The 27,504-nt window shown below is 37.2% G+C and overlaps 1 protein-coding gene and 1 long non-coding RNA gene across 13 annotated transcripts in view; one reads left to right on the forward strand and one right to left on the reverse strand.

The window, feature by feature from the left end:
• Positions 1-2,171: 2,171 nt before the first annotated feature.
• Positions 2,172-7,878, forward strand: LOC110458436. The gene is made up of 2 exons (XR_002463793.1): positions 2,172-2,260; positions 3,468-7,878. It is a non-coding gene; the product is annotated as an uncharacterized LOC110458436 (long non-coding RNA).
• Positions 7,879-14,537: 6,659 nt separating this feature from the next.
• LOC110458440 (cAMP-dependent protein kinase catalytic subunit alpha) overlaps positions 14,538-27,504 on the reverse strand; it is a 159,490-nt gene continuing 146,523 nt past the window's right edge. For 7 of the 12 annotated variants that reach the window (XM_021510147.1, XM_021510171.1, XM_021510155.1 and 4 more), the window contains 5 exons: positions 25,782-25,908; positions 19,306-19,401; positions 18,401-18,523; positions 17,762-17,926; positions 14,540-16,732 (listed from right to left, as the gene is read on the reverse strand). In XM_021510147.1, coding sequence (XP_021365822.1) covers positions 16,607-16,732; positions 17,762-17,926; positions 18,401-18,523; positions 19,306-19,401; positions 25,782-25,908 — 637 coding nt within the window. In that variant the 3' untranslated portion in view covers positions 14,540-16,606. Of the gene's footprint in view, positions 16,733-17,761; positions 17,927-18,400; positions 18,524-19,305; positions 19,402-25,475; positions 25,603-25,781; positions 25,909-27,504 lie in introns of all 12 variants that reach the window. The other 5 variants (XM_021510180.1, XM_021510189.1, XM_021510129.1 and 2 more) reach the window with 3 other exon arrangements.

Below are 27,504 nucleotides of genomic sequence, written 5' to 3' on the forward strand. Positions count from 1 at the left end.
AGTATCTACCATAGAGTGTCTGTGTTTGACCATTCACAACCCATGTAATAAACAGCAGTGGAAGTGATATCTACCATAACGTGTATGTGTTTGACCTCTCACAACCCATGTAATAAACAGCAGTGGGAGTGATATCTACCATAACATGTATGTGTTTAACCACTCCCGACCTGTGTAATAAACAGCAGTGGGAGTGATGTCTACCATAACGTGTATGTGTTTAACCACTCCCGACCTGTGTAATAAACAGCAGTGGGAGTGATGTCTACCATAACGTGTATGTGTTTGACCACTCCCGACCTGTGTAATAAACAGCAGTGGGAGTGATATCTACCATAACATGTATGTGTTTGACCACTCCCAACCTGTGTAATAAACAGCAGTGGGAGTGATGTCTACCATAACATGTATGTGTTTGACCACTCCCGACCTGTGTAATAAACAGCAGTGGGAGTGATATCTACCATAACATGTATGTGTTTGACCACTCCCAACCTGTGTAATAAACAGCAGTGGGAGTGATATCTACCATAACATGTATGTGTTTGACCACTCCCAACCTGTGTAATAAACAGCAGTGGGAGTGATATCTACCATAACATGTATGTGTTTGACCACTCCCAACCTGTGTAATAAACAGCAGTGGGAGTGATATCTACCATAACATGTATGTGTTTGACCACTCCCAACCTGTGTAATAAACAGCAGTGGGAGTGATATCTACCATAACATGTATGTGTTTGACCACTCCCAACCTGTGTAATAAACAGCAGTGGGAGTGATATCTACCATAACATGTATGTGTTTGACCACTCCCAACCTGTGTAATAAACAGCAGTGGGAGTGATATCTACCATAACATGTATGTGTTTGACCACTCCCAACCTGTGTAATAAACAGCAGTGGGAGTGATATCTACCATAACATGTATGTGTTTGACCACTCCCAACCTGTGTAATAAACAGCAGTGGGAGTGATATCTACCATAACATGTATGTGTTTGACCACACCCAACCTGTGTAATAAACAGCAGTGGGAGTAGTATCTACCATAACATGTATGTGTTTGACCACTCCCAAATCCATGTAATAAACAGCAGTGGGAGTGATGTCTACCATAACATGTATGTGTTTGACCTCTCCCAACCTTTGTAATAAACAGCAGTGGGAGTGATGTCTACTATAACATGTATGTGTTTGACCTGTAATAAACAGCAGTGGGAGTGATATCTTCCATAACATGTATGTGTTTTACCACTCCTGACCTGTGTAATAAACAGCAATGGGGGTGATATCTACCATAACATGTATGTGTTTGACCTCTCACAACCTTTGTAATAAACAGCAGTGGGAGTGATATCTACCATAACATGTATGTGTTTGACCACTCCCCAGCTGTGTAATAAACAGCAGTGGGAGTGATATCGACCATAACATGTATGTGTTTGACCACTCCCGACCTGTGTAATAAACATCAGTGGAAGTGATATCTATCATAACATGTTTGTGTTTGACCACTCCCGACCTGTGTAATAAACAGCAGTGGGAGTGATATCTACCATAACATGTATGTGTTTGACCACTCCCAAACCGATGTAATAAACAGCAGTGGGAATAGTATCTACCATAACATGTATGTGTTTGACCACTCCCCAGCTGTGTAATAAACAGCAGTGGGAGTGATATCTACCATAACATGCATGTGTTTGACCACTCCCGACCTGTGTAATAAACAGCAATGGGAGTGATATCTACCATAGCATGTATGTGTTTGACCACTCCCAAATCGATGTTATAAACAGCAGTTGGAGTGATATCTACCATAACATGTATGTGTTTGACCACTACCAACCTATGTAATTAACAGCAGTGGGAGTGATGTCTACCATAACTTGTATGTGTTTGCCACTCCCAGCCTGTGTAATAAACAGCAGTGGGAGTAGTATTTACAATAACGTGTATGTGTTTGACCTCTCACAACCCATTTGACCTCCTGAAATTGCTAATTGTCAAAGATCATTTGAAAGCCCGATCAAAATGCTTTTTGTTTATTTTTGTTGATTTGTCATGGATGTTTTCCAGACTTTTTGTTTATGTGTTTATTGATTTGTCATGGTTGTTTTCCAGACTTTTTGTTTATGTGTTGATTTGTTATGGATGTTTTCCAGATGTCTGAGTATTATTGGAATCCTTCCTCCACCTCAACTGTGTCGAATGAGGATTCTAATCGCAAGTCATTCCAGCGAACAATCAGTGCACAGGTTAGTCATATGTTCAAATTAACCCTGAATCCCTACTATCTGTATGTTCTTCAATTTCTTTACTATATTCTTTTGTCATACTCCAGTAAAATCTATATTTGTCCAGTGCTAATTTCGTCCTTCACGTGTTATTGCTATATTTGTCCAGTGCTAATTTCGCCCTCACGTGTGATTGCTATATTTGTCCAGTGCTAATTTTGCCATCACGTGTGATTGCTATATTTGTCCAGTGCTAATTTTGCCATCGCGTGTGATTGCTATATTTGTCCAGTGCTAATTTTGCCATCACGTGTGATTGCTATATTTGTCCAGTTCTAATTTCGCTCTCACGTGTGATTGCTATATTTGTCCAGTGCTAACTTCTCCCTCACGTGTGATTGCTATATTTGTCCATTGCTAATTTATCGCTCTCACGTGTGATTGCTATATTTGTCCAGTGCTAATTTCTCCCTCACTTGTGATTGCTATATTTGTCAAGTGCTAATTTCGCTCTCACGTGTGATTGCTATATTTGTCCATTGCTAATTTCGCTCTCACGTGTGATTGCTATATTTGTCCATTGCTAATTTTGCCGTCACGTGTGATTTCTATATTTGTCCAGTGCTGATTTTGCCCTCACGTGTGATTGCTATATTTGTCCAGTGCTAATTTTGCCTTCACGTGTGATTGCTATATTTGTCCAGTGCTAATTTTGCCCTCACGTGTGATTTCTATATTTGTTCAGTGCTAATTTCGCCCTCACGTGTGATTGCTATATTTGTCCAGTGCTAATTTCTCCCTCACGTGTGATTGCTATATTTGTCCATTGCTAATTTTGCCCTCACGTGTGATTGCTATATTTGTCCAGTGCTAATTTTGCCCTAATGTGTGATTGCTATATTTGTCCAGTGCTAATTTCGCCCTAATGTGTGATTGCTATATTTGTCCAGTGCTTATTTCGCCTTCACGTGTGATTGCTATATTTGTCCAGTGCTAATTTTGCCCTAATGTGTGATTGCTATATTTGTCCAGTGCTAATTTTGCCTTCACATGTGATTGCTATATTTGTCCAGTGCTAATTTCGCCCTCACGTGTGATTTCTATATTTGTCCAGTGCTAATTTCTCCCTCACGTGTGATTGCTATATTTGTCCAGTGCTAATTTCGCTCTCCAGTGTTCCTGATTTGATTGCTTTCTATATATCTGTATGCACATTCTATAATTTCAGTCTACCCTAGACGATGCCAACGCCCTGCTGATGGAGCTAGAGACTCACGAGGGAACCGGATCAGCATTGGACATGGACACCAACGGAAATAAGTCAGACATGGAGACGGACACATCGGTCAAGACAACTGCACCAACGGACAGTCAGACAGACACACACATGTCTACAGAGGAGGAAGACAAGAAGCCAAACTCTTGACCTACTAATGTTTGTCTTCTGGACTGTGCTCACTTTCCTGGTCAGCTTGTGAAGGAACAAAGACTTTGTCAGGGGTCAAAAGTGGATTTCTTAATGGTTCTTCGTGATTCAGACTACTTTAACATGTTAAAGGTCAAGTTGGGATGGGACTTCCGTTATCACATGGTAGAGGTTGTTTAATCCAGAAAGGTTGATGTTACACTGTGCAGAATTTAGAAGTTATAGGTAAACGTGTTGTACAGACTTTGGTCAAGTGAGTTCACTTTGGGGTCAGGTGAGTGCACTGTGAGGTCAAGGGGACATTAAGGGAGTGCTGTTTGAGGTCAAGTCCGTTCACAGAAAGAAGGCAGTATATGTTCAGTGCTGTGATATAAACTCTCCTTGGCTGCCGATGTTACACCATTGACCTTGACTTTATAAGAAAACTCCATACGACAGATGACTAAGGTAAACCCTGGTGAACTGACATGTGAAACCTGTTGATGAAATGGGCAAATGATAGACCTGTGTCAACATTGACTCTGTTCTGACAGAATCCACTGAAATTCTGTTGACAACCTCTGCAAGGAAACACTATTCAATGTATATATGAACAGCAGTGAACTGGCCACTAGGAGTGAGAGACTACTGTCTATATTTTACTCACAATATGAACTGGCCACTAGGAGTGAGAGACTACTGTCCATATTTTACTCACTATATGAACTGGCCACTAGGAGTGAGATACTACTGTCTATATTTTACTCACTATATGAAATTGCCACTAGGAGTGAGAGACTACTGGCTATATTTTACTCACTATATGAACTGGCCACTAGGAGTTAGAGACTACTGTCTATATTTTACTCACTATATGAACTGGCCACTAGGAGTGAGATACTACTGTCTATATTTTACTCACCATATGCAATGTCCGGTTCTTATACACCTCTGTTGTTACAGATTTTGATAAGTATTTATTAAAACCACATTCAGATATTTGTTGAGGTAAATTGAGTTAACAAATGTTGCTTTTAATTTGTGTATCCCAAATATATGTTGTAAGTGCTGTACGAGTTATAAAAACAAAACAAACCATGGGGAAATTTCACTTTGCTTTGATAAAGGAAATAGTTCAAATTTGTCTGTTTATGATATGTACCTGTACTGCTAGCTGTTACCCTTAACTTCAATGTAGAGTCCAACCAGTACTCTAATATAGAGGTCCTTTACATTTACTACTAGTACTCTAATATAGAGGTCCTGTGCATGACTATCAGTACTCTAATATAGAGGTCCTGTGCATTGACTACTAGTACTCTAATATAGAGGTCCTGTACATTGCCTACTAGTACTCTAATATAGAGGTCCTGTGCATGACTACCAGTACTCTAATATAGAGGTCCTGTGCATGACTACTAGTACTCTAATATAGAGGTCCTGTGCATGACTATCAGTACTCTAATATAGAGGTCCTGTGCATTGACTACTAGTACTCTAATATAGAGGTCCTGTACATTGCCTACTAGTACTCTAATATAGAGGTCCTGTGCATGACTACCAGTACTCTAATATAGAGGTCCTGTGCATGACTACTAGTACTCTAATATAGAGGTCCTGTGCATGACTATCAGTACTCTAATATAGAGGTCCTGTGCATTGACTACTAGTACTCTAATATAGAGGTCCTGTGCATTGCCTACTAGTACTCTAATATAGAGGTCCTGTGCATGACTACCAGTACTCTAATATAGAGGTCCTGTGCATTACTACTAGTACTCTAATATAGAGGTCCTGTGCATGACTACTAGTACTCTAATATAGAGGTCCTGTGCATGACTACCAGTACTCTAATATAGAGGTCCTGTGCATGACTATCAGTACTCTAATATAGAGGTCCTGTGCATTGACTACTAGTACTCTAATATAGAGGTCCTGTGCATCACTACTAGTACTCTAATATAGAGGTCCTGTACATTGCCTACTAGTACTCTCATATAGAGGTCATGTGCATGACTATCAGTACTCTAATATAGAGGTCCTGTGCATGACTACCAGTATTCAAATATAGAGGTCCTGTGCATGACTACTAGTACTCTAATATAGAGGTCCTGTGCATTGACTATCAGTACTCTAACATAGAGGTCCTGTGCATTGACTACTAGTACTATAATATAGAGGTCCTGTGTATGACTTCTAGTACTCTAATATAGAGGTCCTGTACATTGCCTACTAGTACTCTCATATAGAGGTCATGTGCATGCCTATCAGTACTCTAATATAGAGGTCCGGTGCATTGACTACTAGTACTCTAATATAGAGGTCCTGTGTATGACTTCTAGTACTCTAATATAGAGGTCCTGTGCATTGACTACTAGTACTCTAATATAGAGGTCCTATGCATGACTACCAGTACTCTAATATAGAGGTCCTGTGCATTGACTACTAGTACTCTAATATAGAGGTCCTGTGCATGACTACCAGTACTCTAATATAGAGGTCCTGTGCATGACTACTAGTACTCTAATATAGAGGTCCTGTACATTGCCTACTAGTACTCTAATATAGAGGTCCTGTGCATGACTACCAGTACTCTAATATAGAGGTCCTTTACATTGCCTACTAGTACTCTAATATAGAGGTCCTGTGCATGACTACTAGTACTCTAATATAGGGGTCCTGTGCATGACTACCAGGTCCTTACATGTTTCTTTGGTTTCTGTAGCTGGCTCCAGCTTTATTAGTGTACATGTGTCATGTTAATTAGCTTAAGAATTTTCTAAAACTGGAGCAATGCTTTCCCTATGAGTAAAATAAGTTAAGGGGAAATATTTATATGATATTCATGAAACAAGAGCCTGATACATGCTTAGGTGTCTATTAAAACATTTTTATAAAAACTAAGTTGTATCTCGTGAAATGTTAAGTGTGATTGGTAACTGACTGCCAACTCTAACAGGAGGTGTATTCTATATCAGGCAACTCCAACAGGAGGTGTATTCTATAACAGCCAACTCTAACAGGAGGTGTATTCTATAACAGGCAAAGTTTTTATTCTGAATCTGATACAAATATATGTGATTAAATATACAAAGCTGCTTACCCCGGTACTCTGGTAAGAATACTTTACTGTGATTATAACTGGTACAAAACGTTGCTGTAACATTTGATGCAATGAATGCTTATCCTGCAACTGGTACAAATAAAAAACCTACATGTAATACTAGATACTTGAAATAACCAGTATGGGGCTATGCTGTGACCAGTATGGAGCTATGCTGTGACCAGTATTGGGCTATGCTGTGACCAGTATGGAGCTATGCTGTGACCAGTATTGGGCTATGCTGTGACCAGTATGGAGCTATGCTGTGACCAGTATGGGGCTATGCTGTGACCAGTATGGGGCTATGCTGTGATCAGTATGGAGCTATTTATGCTGTGACCAGTATTGGGCTATGCTGTGACCAGTATGGAGCTATGCTGTGACCAGTATTGGGCTATGCTGTGACCAGTATGGAGCTATGTTGATGACAGTATGGGGATTTACTGTGACCAGTATGGGGCTATGCAGTGACTGATAAGGAGCTATGCTGTGACCAGTTTGGGGCTATGCTGTGACCAATATGGACCTATGCTGTGACCAGTATGGAGGTATGCTGTTGACAGTATGGGGCTATGCTGTGTCTGTTTAATAATATAACTGCTATCGAGAATCTAGGCTGAAATTTTGTTTCTTTGTAACCAGATTATTCATTTTGTATATAGTGACAAGACATATGCAACATCAAAATGAATATATATTTAAGAAATAATGGCTTATTTGAACAATATCTATAGTCCTAAAAAAATCTTTTCTGCTTCTCATGCGGTTTGAAAATATATTCCTTTTGAGGGGGTTCCTTTTTGAGAGGTGCAAGTGTACCACATCAGTTACCGACTTAAAACGTAGTGAGAACCCTACTCATTGTCCTAAAGGGTTTGAATAATTATTTGGTTTGTACTTTGTACCCAGAGACTTTATTTTCTGTACCTATGAATCTTCTCCCTCTTTAGTTAGGACTTTTTTTAGAAATGACAAAAATATGTATATTTTTGTTAACTTTCTTCTGAATAATGGAGTTGCTGATCGGAGATTTTTTTTATGATGATTTATGAAATTCCTTACTTTGACTATTTTATGTTACAGAAGAAAGCAAGAAATGAAAGAAATAAAATGCTATTAATGTGTACTTTGTACTGAGTTTATTGTTCTTTGTTACCAAAATTTCTTGTGTATTGTCTGCAGACTTTATGATGCCTTCTAGGGACTGTCTGATGAAGCGGGCAATAGAGTGAAAAGTTTACATAAAACTATGAAAAGTGCAGGCTATGTGATGTTTTTTTCAAATCCAAGAACACAACTAAACGGTAGAAATTCTCAAGATCTGTAAGCATGAAAAATTGGTTCATATTACCGACATTGTTTTAGTGGAAGTTGCTATTAACTAACAGTCAGAAAAGTCAGACACAGACCAATGTTGTTATTCTTTCATATACCAGCCGGTACTTAGCAACCTTATTTTAGACTATGCAGTGTAACTTTGCCTTTTTTCGTTTGAGAGCCCTTAATTGCTTTTGTACCTAATTCTTCGTAGAGTACCATATGAACTACCAGAACCAGACATAATGTCCACATGTAGTTAGAGTACTAGGAACGCTTCTATTAGTATTAAAAGTAAAACAACTCACAAGTAGGAAGCGTGACTAGTGAGCAGAATTGTTGTGAGGAGTCGACCTGGTAGTCATCATCAACATGGTGCGGCCGGCATCAACTTTGACCCACTTTCAAGGTTACAGGGGTCAAATATTTTAAAATCTTCAAACGACTTCTTCTCAATAACCAAAAGGCCCAGGGTACCGATATTGGGCCTGTAGCATGCTGGGATGCAGGGCTACCAAGTTTGTTCAAATGAATGACCTTGACCCACTTTCAACCTAATGTCCTTGTTCGACATTCAAGGTCACAGGCATAATATGTTAAAATCTTTTAATAGGTTCTTATGAAGCAGGCCCTGTTGTTCTTTTTAACAATTTCTAAGTAAAATCTACAAGACTTCGGATCACAATATTTTGTTCACAAATAGCTGGAGTTACTGGATGTCATGTTTACAGCTAGCTGGAGTTACTGGACGTCATGTTGACAGCTAGCTGGAGTTACTGGACGACATGTTGACAGCTAGCTGGAGATACTGGACGTCACGTTTACAGCTAGCTGGAGTTACTGGACGTCATGTTGACAGCTAGCTGGAGTTACTGGACGTCATGTTGATAGCTAGCTGGAGTTACTGGACATCACGTTTACAGCTAGCGGGAGATACTGGACGTCATGTTGACAGCTAGCTGGAGATACTGGACGTCATGTTTACAGCTAGCTGGAGATACTGGACGGCATGTTGACAGCTAGCTGGAGTTACTGGACATCATGTTGACAGCTAGCTGGAGATACTGGACGTCATGTTTACAGCTAGCTGGAGATACTGGACGGCATGTTTACAGCTAGCTGGAGATACTGGACGTCATCTTGACAGCTAGCTGGAGTTACTGGACATCATGTTGACAGCTAGCTGGAGATACTGGACGTCACGTTTACAGCTAGCTGGAGTTACTGGACGACATGTTTACAGCTAGCTGGAGATACTGGACGTCATGTTGACAGCTAGCTGGAGATACTGGACGTCATGTTTACAGCTAGCTGGAGTAACTGCATGTCGTGTTTACAGCTAGCTGGAGTTACTGGACATCATGTTTACAGCTAGCTGGAGTTACTGGACATCATGTTGACAGCTAGCTGGAGTAACTGCATGTCATGTTTACAGCTAGCTGGAGTTACTGGACGTCATGTTGACAGCAAGCACGAGTTACTGGACGTCATGTTGACAGCTAGCTGGAGATACTGGACGTCATGTTGACAGCTAGCTGGAGTTACTGGACGTTACGTTTACAGCTAGCTGGAGTTACTGGACGTCACGTTTACACCTAGCTGGAGTTACTGGACGTCACGTTTACACCTAGCTGGAGTTACTGGATGTCACTGTTACCATCCCTATACCTGTATATAAACAGAAAACATTTTAACTCGATGTTTTACTGTATAATATATGAAGTTGTGTTTATAGATCTATACACAGACAGGTGTTTCATAGCTGTCAAACATCCCGGGAGACTTCCTCATTTTGACCAAAATTTACCAATCTCCCTATTTCAGGTCCAAACACACCAACTCAACATCTACATCCTGTGTTCAACCTATCTACAGTCTAGCTTTGTAATGATGTGGATTTATCAGCAGAAAACACTCTCCTCCCTACAGTCTAGCTTTGTAATGATGTGGATTTATCAGCAGAAAACACTCTCCTCCCTACAGTCTAGCTTTGTAATGATGTGGATTTATCAGCAGAAAACACTCTCCTCCCTACAGTCTAGCTTTGTAATGATGTGGATTTATCAGCAGAAAACACTCTCCTCCCTACAGTCTAGCTTTGTAATGATGTGGATTTATCAGCAGAAAACACTCTCCTCCCTACAGTCTAGCTTTGTAATGATGTGGATTTATCAGCAGAAAACACTCTCCTCCCTACAGTCTAGCTTTGTAATGATGTGGATTTATCAGCAGAAAACACTCTCCTCCCTACAGTCTAGCTTTGTAATGATGTGGATTTATCAGCAGAAAACACTCTCCTCCCTACAGTCTAGCTTTGTAATGATGTGGATTTATCAGCAGAAAACACTCTCCTCCCTACAGTCTAGCTTTGTAATGATGTGGATTTATCAGCAGAAAACACTCTCCTCCCTACAGTCTAGCTTTGTAATGATGTGGATTTATCAGCAGAAAACACTCTCCTCCCTACAGTCTAGCTTTGTAATGATGTGGATTTATCAGCAGAAAACACTCTCCTCCCTACAGTCTAGCTTTGTAATGATGTGGATTTATCAGCAGAAAACACTCTCCTCCCTACAGTCTAGCTTTGTAATGATGTGGATTTATCAGCAGAAAACACTCTCCTCCCTACAGTCTAGCTTTGTAATGATGTGGATTTATCAGCAGAAAACACTCTCCTCCCTACAGTCTAGCTTTGTAATGATGTGGATTTATCAGCAGAAAACACTCTCCTCCCTACAGTCTAGCTTTGTAATGATGTGGATTTATCAGCAGAAAACACTCTCCTCCCTACAGTCTAGCTTTGTAATGATGTGGATTTATCAGCAGAAAACACTCTCCTCCCTACAGTCTAGCTTTGTAATGATGTGGATTTATCAGCAGAAAACACTCTCCTCCCTACAGTCTAGCTTTGTAATGATGTGGATTTATCAGCAGAAAACACTCTCCTCCCTACAGTCTAGCTTTGTAATGATGTGGATTTATCAGCAGAAAACACTCTCCTCCCTACAGTCTAGCTTTGTAATGATGTGGATTTATCAGCAGAAAACACTCTCCTCCCTACAGTCTAGCTTTGTAATGATGTGGATTTATCAGCAGAAAACACTCTCCTCCCTACAGTCTAGCTTTGTAATGATGTGGATTTATCAGCAGAAAACACTCTCCTCCCTACAGTCTAGCTTTGTAATGATGTGGATTTATCAGCAGAAAACACTCTCCTCCCTACAGTCTAGCTTTGTAATGATGTGGATTTATCAGCAGAAAACACTCTCCTCCCTACAGTCTAGCTTTGTAATGATGTGGATTTATCAGCAGAAAACACTCTCCTCCCTACAGTCTAGCTTTGTAATGATGTGGATTTATCAGCAGAAAACACTCTCCTCCCTACAGTCTAGCTTTGTAATGATGTGGATTTATCAGCAGAAAACACTCTCCTCCCTACAGTCTAGCTTTGTAATGATGTGGATTTATCAGCAGAAAACACTCTCCTCCCTACAGTCTAGCTTTGTAATGATGTGGATTTATCAGCAGAAAACACTCTCCTCCCTACAGTCTAGCTTTGTAATGATGTGGATTTATCAGCAGAAAACACTCTCCTCCCTACAGTCTAGCTTTGTAATGATGTGGATTTATCAGCAGAAAACACTCTCCTCCCTACAGTCTAGCTTTGTAATGATGTGGATTTATCAGCAGAAAACACTCTCCTCCCTACAGTCTAGCTTTGTAATGATGTGGATTTATCAACAGAAAACACTTATCTCCCTACAGCCTAGCTTTGTAATGATGTGGATTTATCATCAGAAAACACTCTCATCCCTACAGTCTAGCTTTGTAAAGATGTGGATTTATCATCAGAAAACACTCTCCTCCCTACAGCCTAGGTTTGTAATGATGTGGATTTATCATCAGAAAACACTAATCTCCCTACAGTCTAGCTTTGTAATGATGTGGATTTATCAGCAGAAAACACTAATCTCCCTTCAGTCTAGCTTCGTAATGATGTGGATTTATCAGCAGAAAACACTCTCCTCCCTACAGCCTAGGTTTGTAATGATGTGGATTTATCAGCAGAAATCACTCTCCTCCCTACAGTCTAGCTTTGTAATGATGTGGATTTATCATTAGAGAACACTCTCCTCCCTACAGTCTATCTTTGTAATGATGTGGATTTATCAACAGAAAACACTTATCTCCCTACAGCCTAGCTTTGTAATGATGTGGATTTATCAGCAGAAAACACTCTCCTCCCTACAGTCTAGCTTTGTAATGATGTGGATTTATCACCAGAAAAAACTCTCCTCCCTACAGCCTAGCTTTGTAATGATGTGGATTTATCATCAGAGAACAGTCATCTCCCTTCAGTTTTGTTATGATGTGTCAATCTCGAGCTAAACACATGTCAGTTCTGACAGTTTTAGAAAGACATAAACCCATAACAAATGTAGTATTGCGTACATGGTCAGATAAATAAAAAATTGACTTCTGGTTGATTTGGTTAATATGTAAGAAGCCTATCATGGCATGAACATAACATGGGCACTTTTAAAGATTTGTCACGACAAGTAGACATTCATCTATCAATAAAACAGGAAATGAGGTCAGCTAAAATTATCAATTGAAGCCGTTAGAAAAACAGAAAAACTTGTTATAACCATTGTATCACCAGAAGATTTGCCACTTTTGCATTTAAATGTCACTGGGCCAGTAAAAGATGTCCTTGTGGACGTACATACCAGTTGTTTGTGGTAACAGATTGAAATTTGCTCTTTTGAAACATTACACAGTATCAATATCTGCAAGCCATTAAACTTCTGTGTGCAAATAATTTGTGTGTAAATGTACTCACACTGGATTTGTTGAATTCCTAGATCAAAATTTTTGATCAAATGCCACCCTTCGATGATTTAATTGCTACCTGCAGCATCTCATTATTACCCTAGTATTAAGCGAATATCCCTATGTCAAATATTTCGTGCGTGAACTTGTGACAAAGTAAAATGTTCGATTTCCAAGTTATCTAATTTCATGATCAAAACAATAGATTGAATTCTTTCCTTGCATGGTTCTTTTACGAGTTTTAATATCATGGAAACAAGTTGGTGTTTCAGGGCTCACACCCTTAGTGTCAACATAGATTTGAATCCATTGGTCTAGAAGGCTCAATTATGGTCACAATCAAATCTTAATGTCACTCCAAGTATGAAACTTAAAAATAATTTTATTATACACTTAGGAACACATTACTGGAGTTTTTAGAGAGAAACATTTGACAGCAATCCTTATTACCCGACCTCAACCTTCAGTATTAAGCTGAGGTATCGGAGAGCAATACTAACCCCCCTTTAGTGCTAAATCAAGGGAAATGGTTTTTGAGATTGACGCTATTTTCTATGGTACAGAATGTAATGCTTCATTTACATTTAAGTAAACTTGACCTTTGAACCAGAAAAGCATTTTCAAGTAACCATTTTGTGTAAGGAAAAAGAGTATGAAGTTGGGTATGAAGAAACCAATTTTCAAAGCAATCACTTTTGAAATGGATCTTGTATAATGGTTGAGTGTTGCTGGCCAACAGGGAGTTGAGTTATTGCATGGAGACCAATTTTCTATTTTTAGTAAAGGTTACTTTGACCTGAAAAACAATCCCAGCTGATCGGCCAATCAAAATGTGAATGAATTGTTGTGCTAATTAAATTTTCTACTTGTACTACCAGTACCGGTGACCTTTAAACCTGAAAAGGCCACTCAAATGGCTCAGAACTTCTTAATCTTGTGTGTGGTTGGGGTGTGTGTGTGTAATGGTGATGAAACAAAGGGCTGGTGCTATAATTAGGCATGGAACCAGACCCCGTCTTGGTACACAACAATCTGCCATCCAAAGGTACTCACACATTAAATATAATTATAGTCGACAGTACCCGAGATATTCCCTCGACAAACCGACTGTAAACTTGTTTGTACCTGGTAGTTCCCTCTGGTAGAAATGGTGAAGGCCTAGGAAAACAGATTGGTCATTTACAGATTACCTTTTCACTTATGGTACAATTTCTTGTTGATGAGCTTAAACCAGTTTTAGACCAAGTGATGTACTGGTACTTTGTCATACCAAATATACTGTAGAAAACCAATATGGCTCATTTGATTCACAGCAATAACATGTGTTAGCTTAATTTTTATTCATTATATTTCTGACATTAAAATATAGCTTTTTTTTTGCATACTCCATTATATGTACACATACTATAAGTATATCTGCAAATGAAAATATCTTTCTATGGATTAATCCTAATACTATTACTTTTTCATTTGTCTTAATTGTATTGTGCATTAATGTATCAGAATATTATAATTTTGAAAACTTTTTTTCAAACTCCAGCTTTGTTGATGTATGTGAAATGTACTGGTAAATAAAGGTGCTCATCCAACAAAACTTTTCATACAATAAAAACAACTCAAGATTCTGCAATTTTCATATTTATTATTACCTTAATTATGACTCTGAACTTAAAACAAATGCTTTCATAATAATAATATTAATATTTATATATATAATATATATTTCAATTGAAATAATTTTACACTTGTGGCTATTTTCAACCTACCAAAAATTGGTAGAATTTTGAAAATATCACAATATGCTAAAAACTTATTTTAGACAAAAAAACCACTAGATATTAAAATGATACTTGGCGTTCATTCAGATCTGCGACAATACAATAAACACAGCACTGAACATGTATAACACTTGAATGTTTCCAGCAAGACCACACACTCTACCATAGCTACAGCTTGGTTACCAAATCATATGTCCAAAGAAATTGGCTCTAGACCTTTTTGAATCAGCATTCAAATTTTCCAATGAAATATACATAAAAATAACTGAATGTGATAAAAAAAAAAAACAACACTTGCAGTTAATGATGACAAAACTGACAGATAACAGTCTACACATTGTTAATGAACAAAATGTTACAGTGAGCACCATGTACGTCAACGTCATACAACATGGAGTAGTGCCCAAGAAAGAAAGTTATTAAGTGAAAATTTACAAAACTTTTTTTCAATATATGTTCAAACTTTCTAATTTAGTTAAAAAAATTGATGCTATGTATAATGTAATAACTATACGAGTTACAATAGAATGATCTATGTTTATTATAGATGATGAGACTGAATTGGCTTTTATTTTACTCATTACACCGTTTCATACTTCTGAGAGATTTGAAACCTGCAGTCAGGCAAACACGATGTATATCAGCACCAGCTCAGAGTCAGATGGGACAATGAAAATTGACATTCAAAGAGATACAAAAATAAGTCATGCTGAATTAAAACACTCACTTTGCACACATACTCTTTTGCTGGAAACATCAAATAATGAAATTGAAGTTGAAAGTCTTGTGTCAATTATTATAAATATTTTCCACCGAAATATGAAAGTAGAATTTCATGAACAATATTAAAAAATATTTTAACTCTACAAATCAAATGCCCTGAATAAAAACTATAAAACATAAATACGAATGACATTTTAAAAAGAAAAACAAAACTTGTTTTTTTTTTTCTATTGAGGCTATTGCATGTTTTGACAATTGTACCCTCTTTTTGTTGTTGCCAGGAAAAGTGTTTATATATATAGCGAATTCGAGCCAAGTACCATTTACAATGAAGCATGTTGATACAGCCAACACAGATAGACCATTCTATTTAACACCTTGTTTTGACAAGACTTCACAAATAAATTGGCATCAGGAAAGAGGTGTTAATTAAAAAAAATAAGTCACTACTCGATAAGACTAGTGAACACCTATTAAGTACAGCAGAACTCTATTAAAACAGTCATTCATTCAGTATAAAAATCCATCTGAAATATGTAAAACTTGTATATTATGTACAGCTTCATCCATAACAAAATACAATAAGAGTCATATACATTCTAGGGGGATGTATCCATATCGCTCAAAACAAACACTGATCAATGTTAACTTGATCATATGCAGCACAGGTTTTAATTTGCCCAACATTCCCATCACGATTGCCGACACAGCCACTTTGCTTGTAGTATCATATATGTATTCCTTGTCTTCAAGTCTGCTGGACTTGTACAGTCACGATCTATGCCGTTTACATTCGCGCCGAAAAATCTAGCCCTTGTGCTTTCTACGACCAACAGCACTGAAGCGTTCACATCAATCGGCAGCCATTGTCACATGTGCAGTCTGACTGGGCTGGTACACCCAATATCACAGACTTGTCCACAAATAACTCAATGAAACATTAAATTATAATTTGATCAGTCAGTCTGTTCTTTGCAGGCTACACACATAATTTGGCGAATTTTTGTTGGTATAACATAAATATTGAACTCTTTTTGTCACAACAAATCTTGGTTCACTCCCTGCTCAAGCTGCATACTGCGTGTATTGCACATGTGGGATTTATCGATGCTTGATGAGATCTGTCACAGAGATGTTCAGGTGACAATGACAACACTTTGCCTTGATGAGAACAACCTATGGGGGTTAACTATCCTCTACCTACATCCTCAAAAGTCCGCAAACTCCTTTGCACACTTTTCTGTCGATGATATTCTCAGTGGTTCCTCCTCGTAATCGTCGAAGTTACTTGCGTCCCCAGGGCCTTTGCATTTAGGTACAAAAGGAGCATCCACCTAGAGTAGGAAGATACATGTTAACACAGAAATACTTACATAGCTGGTGTACACCGACAGTGTTAACACAGAAATACTTACATAGCTGGTGTACACTGACAGTGTTATACCCATAAATAATACTTACATAGCTGGTGTACACCGACATTGTTATACCCATAAATAATACTAACATAGCTGGTGTACACCGACAGTGTTATACCCATAAATAATACTTACAAAGCTGGTGTACACCGACAGTGTTAACACAGAAATACTTACATAGCTGGTGTCCACCGACAGTGTTAACACAGAAATACTTACATAGCTGGTCTACACCGACAGTGTTAACACAGAAATACTTACATAGCTGGTGTCCACCGACAGTGTTAACACAGAAATACTTACATAGCTGGTGTACACCGAAAGTGTTACCACAGAAATCCTTACATAGCTGGTGTACACTGACAGTGGTATACCCATAAATAATACTTACATACCTGGTGTACACCGACAGTGTTATACCTATAAATAATACTTACATAGCTGGTGTACACTGACAGTGTTAGACCCATAAATAATACTTACATAGCTGGTGTACACCGACAGTGTTATACCCATAGACCTAACTTAACACTGAATCGGCGCAACTAACAAATATTAATTTACAATGACAGTTCAAAACAAGTATGAATTTACAATGAGAGGGGTCAACGAAGACTTTTACCCAAAGAGATGTACCTATATTGGACCTTGCCTAAGTAGGAAATATCAATCTTTGTGAATTGACTATTGCAGATTTTTCAAAAATTGAAATTAAATATTGTATAAAATATATCAAATCTCCTCTATACAGATACAATCAAAAGATCAACACAAAATGATTTTTTCTATCTAGAAAATATGGGGGTATCACATATTATTAAGATTGTGATATTAAAGATAAACCATACCAAAAGTCAATTTTAAGTCTAGATTTTTATTAGTATCCCTAAAAAACTTAGAAGATGAATACGTCGGGTCTGAAGTCTCTGGGTCATTGTCACTCACCTTCCTCTGGTAGATGGCAATCCAGTCTGTGGATTGGAACCACCTGTGATTTTTTATATCATTGACGGCATTCTTCAGGTTGCCGTATCTTTTTGTGAGGTCCACTTGTAGCAGGTTACGCAATAGATCCTTCAGGTCAGAGCTGAAGTGTGAGGGGAACCGTACCTGTGATTGAAAAATAAATAAGGTAAGACACTGCACTTTATTCTATTGGTATCTTTATATCAGGCAATCGAAAAACAAATTGTTTTCAAAATCAGCCATCAATATTTAAGTTTAGGAATAAGTATTTTGAAAACTTTGAAATTTTGACAATTACAAACTGTTCTTACCAAATAATTTTGTTTAAAGATATAAACATTTTGCCCTGTTGTAATAAATGTGAAAGGAATTTGTCCAAAAGAAATAAACGATATCAAAGAAGAACATTGGCCTCCCACCATCACAATATTTTCATTAGTTCTATGAATGGCCTGTTGCTTATGATTGGATTGACTAATTGTACTGGAAGATTTTAGCCACTGATATTTATGCTGGCCAGTACAATACACAATTCTAACCCTGTCAAACATTTTGCAGAAGAGTCTTGTTTTTATTATGATGGTAACACTCCACTATCTGATTCTAATCCATCCCTACCTTGCCCGAGACAATCTTTTCGTAGATCTGTATGGGTTGGTCAGCAAAAAAGGGTGGATAGCCTGCTGCCATTTCATACACCAGAACTCCTAAAGCCCACCAGTCCACAGCTTTGTTGTAGCCCTGGAAAACACAACACACTTACTAGATTATAAAAGCATTGTATTGTAACATATATATTTATATGGAACTTCACAAAATTACATTGCGATCTTAAAATTTCAAAACAATGAACATCTTTATGTTCCTATAACGTTAGATACATGTGTACCCACCCCTTCTGAAACTATGTTGAGTGTTTACAGTTAACATTAAATTACATTATCAATTCATATAATATCCTATATGGTCCTCGCAATATAAAGAGAAATAGAGTAAATCATCATAGCAATCTTTTGTCAAAAATACTGCAATTTCAAAATTTTGACAAACAGTAAAATCACTCATCTTTTGGAAACAACTAAAATAAGTGATCTCTCAAGAAAGGTAACCCCAAGATTTTTCTTTGCTACTAATCATAATATGCTTAAAATTGTAAAAGAAGATTATTTTAAGCAGTATAGGGCCATTTCATCTTAGTTTTAACCTTATCCAATCAGGTATTGTACAGGAATTTTATTATGAAATTCAAGGCTTTCTTTAGAGCCTTTTAAAGTAAAATTAGGGCCTTGCTGTATCATAACTCATCATATAAATACCAGAACAATCCCAAAATCTAACACAAAACAACCAAAATAAATATACAATCATACATTTATAAGCAGAAGCAATTAATTTTGAAGTCTCAGGGTTGGATTTTTTTACGGGATAACCATTATATAATGAGAAGTCTCTCAGTACATGTAGTGGTTTTACCACATCCTGTTATACTGGTGACAGCAGGCTAAAGTTGGGCGTTGGCCTACCTTGCTGAGGATGATTTCTGGTGCCAGGTACTCAGGAGTACCACACAGTGTCCAGGTGCGGCCTTTTACTCTCTTGGCAAAGCCAAAGTCTGTCACCTGATCAAGTAGACAATCCAAACATCTTAAAGCTGTCAAGTCATATCTGTCAGATTCTATACTTACCAAACACTATTTTTAGACATAATCAACAAATGTTTTAAAGCCCAAAGAACTTACTGATTGGCCAAAGTAAACAATATCAACTGCACAAGTGTAAAAGAAACTGATCTCAGATGTAATCCCATGTTATAAAGATATCAAGTAACTTAAATATTTATTTAATGAGAGTCCTTTTTTAATTGCACATCTTCGTTTGCCATAATTATATAACACATTTCTTTCAATGGCTGTGGTGATATTTCAGTCCTCAGTAATAAAAAAATAAAAAATAAACCAGCTATTTTGGTCTATTTCTTCAGTAATGATACATAATTAACGTTCCTATATAGTGTAACTTGTCTATTTTGGACTAAAGAGAATTCCGGCTGTACAATTAATTAACACAATTCTTCTTGTTGCATCAAGCCAAAACATGTCATTATAGATATATTTCTTCAAGAAATTAAGAAGGTTCCATGGCATATAGAGCTAATTTATTTCTGTGAATTCATGAATACCTTATCAGAAATGATACTTTCTTTATGTGATTTAACATCTTCACAGAATGTATTTTCTATGCCGTCTTATTGTTAATTATCATTCATTATGATAAAGTTTAGTAAGAGAATTAATGAGTGAGTTATCTTTACAGAAAAAGTGATATCTAATGAAATAATGCATACATTATCACTGAAGTAAAAAATGTTTTAAAGTCTGATCAAATTATTTTTTTGAAAGAGAGAGATATTAAATGAAAAATTGCAACTATTTCTCTTTATATATTGCATCATAGCATGTGGAATTCTAATCAAAGTAAACCAAGTTATGTATGTATTATCTTTAGAATTATCTGTGAGAGCAAAAACAGTGTGCAATATATTTTGGTTATTTTCTCTGCAGACACGGATGGTACAGTGTATAAGCATTGTTATAGTTAGCTTGTGGTTACTATGGTGACAAGGCCTTCATTACATTAACCAGATGTCTGGTGGGCCTGGCAGCTATTTCCCAGTACATGATGTACAATGTAGTGCTGGCCAATCGGCCTTCACACACATAGCCGGTGAATGTGCCAGCTCTTTTTATAAATGCAGGAAAAAAGTGCAACATGGGATGTTTTCACATTCCATTTGACAAAACGCTGCAACGAGCGGTGAAATAAAACAATACAAACCAACATCAACAACGAACAGTGCAGCTTTTTTAAAACAAATACAACAGAAACGCCATTTGATTCACACATCGGGTAAATTCTTTCTCAGCATGCAGAATTAGCCAAATATAAACAGACATAAAACAGACAGGGAAATCGGTGTACTTCCCAGTACAAATAGATCCCTCCAGGTCACTGATGTATTTTACCAGGTCTGTGTGACCCCTTCCTAATTACATTCATATGCTTAACGTATACATAGGAATATAATAATTTTCTGCAAGTCAATAAGGCAAATTTTGGCCACCTTTTATTTATTTACTATAATTTTCATCAATTTTGAAAGTTTTTGTGGTTAGTTAGAGTATTGACAATGCCAATAAAATGAACGTCAATTGATGTCTGTATTTACTTTTAGATTATAAATGATTGGTACTTTTGAACCGGTCTATTAAGCCATAAATACCTCATAAAGTCATTACTATACCACACCTGTGTAACCTCATATCCTAAATGTACGCATCATCGTAGTTTAGAGCAGTTTAGAGCCGAACCATGTAATAGACACCAAATTAATAGAAATCAACACTTTGTACTTTTTCTATGTTTCTAATCACCCCGTCTAAGTCAGAATGAATAGTATTTTAAATGCCGGTTAAATGAAATGTTTGAGAAAGGAATGTTTACAGCAATTTGACTTGTTATCAAATATCCATTACCGATAGTGCATAAGAAATCTATTGCTTTAAAGTTGAAATTTGAACTGGTATCAAATAATTTTCAACTGAAAGTGAGAACAAAACCAGATTAACTGTGAACTACATTGTGTGTACCAATCAGTGAAAGTACTACAGCAATACTTCCTGATCTGATTCCAGTCAATTCACAGTTGTAGGCTTCCATTTACTAAGACAGATACACAATATTCAACTATTTTTAGTCCATTACTCAAGTGATCATATAAACAAGATTTCAACTGAACAAAGTATGTTTGCAGACAATTTGAAATGTTGTTATTGAGTACCTTTAACCGAACTGGTGGAGCATGAGGATCAATAATAGGCTGCTGTGTACACACTGAGCTATCAGCAACATCTACCAATCTAGATGGAGAGACATGTCACCCAGGAAACCAAGAACCTCCATTTCCGATCAATACCGGTCCTTTGGTGCGGTGTAACACTTTCCCACACAACAAATGTCTAATACAGACGGAGAATAATATACAAGCCTTGGTAACAGTAAAACACCCACAGCTGAAACAATCATCAATTTAAATCTCTACAACCTAACTTGACACAGGAGAAGATTACTGGGGACCTCAATATACTGACTACAGTATTGGAGAATAGCCCAAAGTAAGGGACCTCAATATACTGACTACAGTAGTGGATAATAACCCAGACTAACATATTATACATAATATTATTTAACAAGGGATATCATTTTGAAGGTGATTAGAAAGGCTGAATTGATATTTGTACTACACATCCGACACTACCCTCCACCATTAGACAATGTGATTTTAACAACATCACATCCTGTAGTATCCATGACAGAAGTAGCAAGTTGTTCCCTGACTAGGTTGAGGACACAAGACGCTACCTACCTCCTGGTAAACCTATAAATCTGTCTTTGTACTAATAATGGAATGGTAATGGCCTGCAGCCAACTGTGTATTTATAGCTTGGGACACATGCATTACTGGAAGAGTAAGTCCCAACCTGAGAGCAGGACTCAGACAGTATACACAGCCACAACTCTTGGTGGAGTAGAAATAATACAACCTATAGTTCTAAAACAATACAATTACAACAAAAACACAGGCATGTTTATCGGAAAACACATTACCCCTACACATCTACAAGGAGAGTAATTCATGAATATATTTATGATTGATGGAGCCGGCCTATAAATAACCACATAGGCCTCTGGCATACTATCCAATCAATTGCCTCTGAATACACAAATTGGCTGACTGTACTGGGTAAACTTTTATTTCACTATGTCAATGGATGACCCTAAATAGAAGATGGGTATGGTCCACCTGAGGCTGCAGCAGGCCAGAGATTACAGCCATGTCAGATGTGGTAGCATGTCGGTACAACCTAGTGGGGGACTCCAGTGTCCTGTGCTATAACATGGTAATCCATGTTTGCCAACATTCTCTCCAGAACAGCCTGTTGCCATGGAGGTTCTGGAGATCAATAGGTTATGAGCAGCTTCTCCTGTGCCTAACAGGATTTTATTGTACATGATTAGGGTTTGGCAAAGGTATTTATAATCATATATACATGTATATATATACCCCTGGCTACATTGAAGAGTTGTATGAATTAAGCTCTCTTTAACCATTGTGAAGGCAGGTTGTGCTGTCAACTGTACAAATCACCTTATACACACCACCAGTAAAGCACAGGTAGAAATACTGTCACACCTGGCTGGTCACCATTACAGCCAGCCCACACCACCTTAATGGGTTTACAAATACATAACATGAAGGACTAGGACTGAAATTGCTCCAACAGATGCTATATAAAGTAAGGAAAAGCTATTTATAGTTACAATACCAACAAACACATTCACATACAGCCTTTGTGAGTATTGTGCAGGCTAACTATCTGTATGAAAGTCTGTTACTGATGGGAATATAACTAGGGTATGGGGACAGAGTTGGTAGGGGCAGGCACACGTGTAGACTAGATGTAGAACGTATAGGGGCACGCAGGCACTGTTAACATGCAATTTAAAGTTAGCTATCAAATTTCTGATGTCGTGTATTTGATCATGCATGGAAAGTTCTACACAACAGATCTAGTAAAACAGGGCGAGCAGAATTCCACTGGGTATGGGATAGATTAGGTCAACAGGTCTTTATACTAGGACCACCCACAGGCCAGAGTATTATTGAGATTTTACATACCCAGTTATCAAAAGTACATTATGGTGTTAATAAGGTTTCTGGCCCAATTTATCAGGAACCATCCCTTGACAAACAACATAACCATAATGACGTAGGACAGACACAGTGTTATAATTCAATAACAGCAGGCAGCCAAGGTTATACCTACAATGCAGTACCGTGACTATATTGAATTATTTTGATATATTATGTAAACATCATAATCATAATGCCAGCGTTAAAGTAATTGTCTCCTGACAAACTGTTTACATGATGGTTTTACAAGAATAATGAATTAAATATGCAGTCTTTGTAAGCAATAACTACTGAGAAAACAAAATGATGCTAAATCAAGATAAAGACAGTAGTTCTGTGATGGCTCCAGTAAGTCTAGTCACATGGAGCATCAATAATTCATCTTGTGAACCAAAATACTATGGAGAATATAGGGTGAAAGAAGAAAGTGTAATAATGTAAATTTGTGGCATTCAGCTCAGTATATCCACCCCCTCAATAACCAAATCAGCTTGCAACAACATTGAATATCCTCATCTCAAATAATTGTCAAATAATAAAACTGATCAAAACCGTGAACAGAAACTGGAATCCTATCAGAATTTGATATCTTTCCCCCCTGTCACAATAAAAACTTCTCTTTATACAACGTTATTATCGCAAGTTACCTATGACTTTTTAACCTTAACAGGTAAGCACACAAACCAGAAAAATGAACCTTTCCACTTGTAATGGAGATATACAATTAACTGCTTTGGAAAAATATAACTTCAATGATCAGCCATACTTCCCTAAAGGTATTATCAGATCTATTTTGATGCTTTACATGTACTCCCCACAAGCCAATAACATATTCATTTGAAGTCATACTCTCCTTGAGGTTATAACAGTCATTTACAGCCATACTCCCCTGAAGGTAATACAGCATTACTGTGAAGCCCTCTTTCTCTCAAGGTCATAAAAAATAATTTTGAAGCTTTACTCCCCTCTTGACAATAACATTCATTTTGAAGCTATTCTCCCCTAAGTGCAATGACACATTATTTTTTAAGCTATACTCCTGTACCCTCAAGACAATAACATTCATTTTGAAGCTTAACTCCCCTCAAGACAATAACATTAATTTTGAAGCTTATCTCCCCTCCAGACAATAACATTCATTTTAAAGCTAAACTCCTCTCAAGACAATCACATTTTTTGAAGCTTTACTCCCCTCGAGACAGTAACATTTTTTTGAAGCTATACTCCCCTCGAGACATTAACATTTTTTTGAAGCTATACTCCCCTCGAGACATTAACATTTTTTTGAAGCTATACTCCGCTCAAGGCAAAACACATTCTTTTTGAAGCTTTACTCCCCTCAAGACAATAACATTAATGTTGAAGCTATACTCCCCTTAAAATAACACTTTCATTCAGAAGCTGTAACGCACCTCAAAATATTAAATTATTTTGAAGTTGTAATTTTTTTGTAATTGTCAAATGCCAAATGAAGTAATACTTTTTGAAGCTACAACAAAATCAGCAAATAGTTGACATCACCTTGGAATCAAAATAATTCTGAGTTTGAATACAGATGACGGTACATACACACAGCACATGCAGTGTTATCTATTAAGCACAAGCACTAAAGCAATAACTACATGCTCCAGACACAACAAGGAAGCAAATAAGTAAGGAAATCGAAAGGTCAGCATGCTACAAAACATTAAAGCTAGCACAAAAGTTGAGGTTTAGCTACCAGCTTGCTATAAAGACAAGAACTGTGAGAAATGAAGTTTGAAGACACAAAGTAAGCCAGTCATGTTCCTTATTTGAGTACCCTTTTACCAGACACTGGACGTTAAAGCACACACTGAAAGCTTACCCTGGCCTAGGGTAAGGTGTATGTCAGAGCTACAGACAGTTGCTGTCAGAATATAGCAACAAGTCCTACAGTTTCAGAACAACACCACACCGTACCTTCAGATAACCTTGGGTATCTACGAGTAGGTTTTCTGGTTTTAAATCACGGTACATACAATCCAAATTATGTAAGTATTCCAAGACCAATACTATTTGTGCGGCATAAAACCTGGAATGCGGCTCACTGTCAAAAAGAAAAAAATGCACAATACAAATGTATAGCATTCTATAACAACATGATGCATAAACCAAACTATATTAGGGTAGTGAAGGTTAGAGGGACACGGGGAGTTAGGGATCACACATACCACAGGTTGGAAACATAGTCATTCCTGATCAGGAGAGGCAAAACCTGTTACTTACTTTAAGATAGCCATGAGTGTCAATAAGTAAATTCTCTGGCTTGAGATCTCGGTAAATGAGATCCAAATAATGAAGATATTCAAATGCCAATACTATTTGAGCTGCATAAAACCGGGAATGTGGCTCACTGTAGGAAAAAAAACACATTAATGGTTAGTACAGGAGCGTCAGCTACTCTACCAAGAAAGACAAAAGTGGAGGTGTTACTGATTGGGGTCATATCATCAACTGTACACAATGACCAATGGAACCTATTGGCCAAGTTTATACAAGTTTGCTTAACATTTTGGAAGTCTTTTCTTCTTGACAATACGGTTCAATGTTATTACAATTTTATATATTTGGGTAAGTAATTTTTGACATGATATTCAGAGACAGCAAATGTTCGCTGGAAAAGATGGATAAACAAAGTTCCTTTGATGATGTACAATTGTCAGAAATTCAACATTGATCTTGCTTTCTTCTTTATAGATTGTGGTGTTTATGTAACACAATTAAACATGTCCTAGTACACGAGTCATTGATTTATTATTATAAATATTATATTTAAATTTTAATTTAATTTCTTCAAATATTTGACATCTGAAACTTGAGATGCGAGTAAAGGCAGTTAACACAACGACACATCCAAAATGATCAGAAATCAATAATGATGTTTATAAACACATGTCCACAATTTGCTCTATATAAAGTTTCAGGAAGTAACATTCATGAGAACAATCAACAGAGAGTTGGAGTACACTGTGTTCCTTTGGAAGCTGTTGACATTGATTAATCAGTAGTGTACAAGTTCAACTTAAGAATAGCAGTCCATCGTTACGTTTTTGAAATATTCCCGATCTATATTTTCAAAGCTTAACCGGCTTAATTGTACATCCCTGATTAAAAAAGTCTGAACTCATTTTGTTCACATCAAAATTGACACATTAAGAATATGAATAGCATCAGCGTCTTTCCATTTCCTGGCATTTATACATATCTGGTGTCAGAAATTAGAAAATTACAATATGAGAGCAGTACTTCAGATGCAAGGCTGTATATTGATTTCCAAGTAGTTCTTGACAATGAGATAAAAAGTTTGGCATTACATTACATTTCCAGCACACACACAGGTATATAGTAGTCATGAACACATAGCGAGATATTAGCCAGGTGGCATTGGACTAGTAGTTAGCGCCTGATAGGCTGATATGGCAGCTCAACTACGAATTCCTCAAAAATTGTATTGATTAATGAGTATGCTAATTGTATTAATTGTATATCTGCGCATTATCAAATGTTGTATATTATTATTATTATAGTTCTTTTAAATTACACTGTGAATTATTTAAGTATATTTTCTGTAGAACGAAGACATCTGCTTTATATAGAAATCTAATGAAGAATAATGCTAATAGAAACCTGCCGAGGAAATACCACTTCACCTGTTTCACAAGTTTTGAGTAATGACATTATTTATAAATTCAATTAATGTATTTCATTAAAATCACACAGGTCAGCAAACATTCTGCAGACTACATATCAATGGAAATTTATTGTTGTGCTGATAAATTTTGTCAATATCAAGAGGAGGAAAAGTGTGTTAGGTGAGATAGGAGGAAGGAAAAGCAGAGAGAATCAAGTGAGATGTGATCAGAAAAAGATAACAGTGAACTTAGTTATGTGCTTGACTTTCTGAAAATTAAAAGTTTTATACAATTCAGCGCTCACTTAGTAAACAAAA

Source organism: Mizuhopecten yessoensis, unplaced genomic scaffold (assembly GCF_002113885.1).
Source record: "Mizuhopecten yessoensis strain PY_sf001 unplaced genomic scaffold, ASM211388v2 scaffold1255, whole genome shotgun sequence".
NCBI classification, from domain to species: domain Eukaryota; kingdom Metazoa; phylum Mollusca; class Bivalvia; order Pectinida; family Pectinidae; genus Mizuhopecten; species Mizuhopecten yessoensis.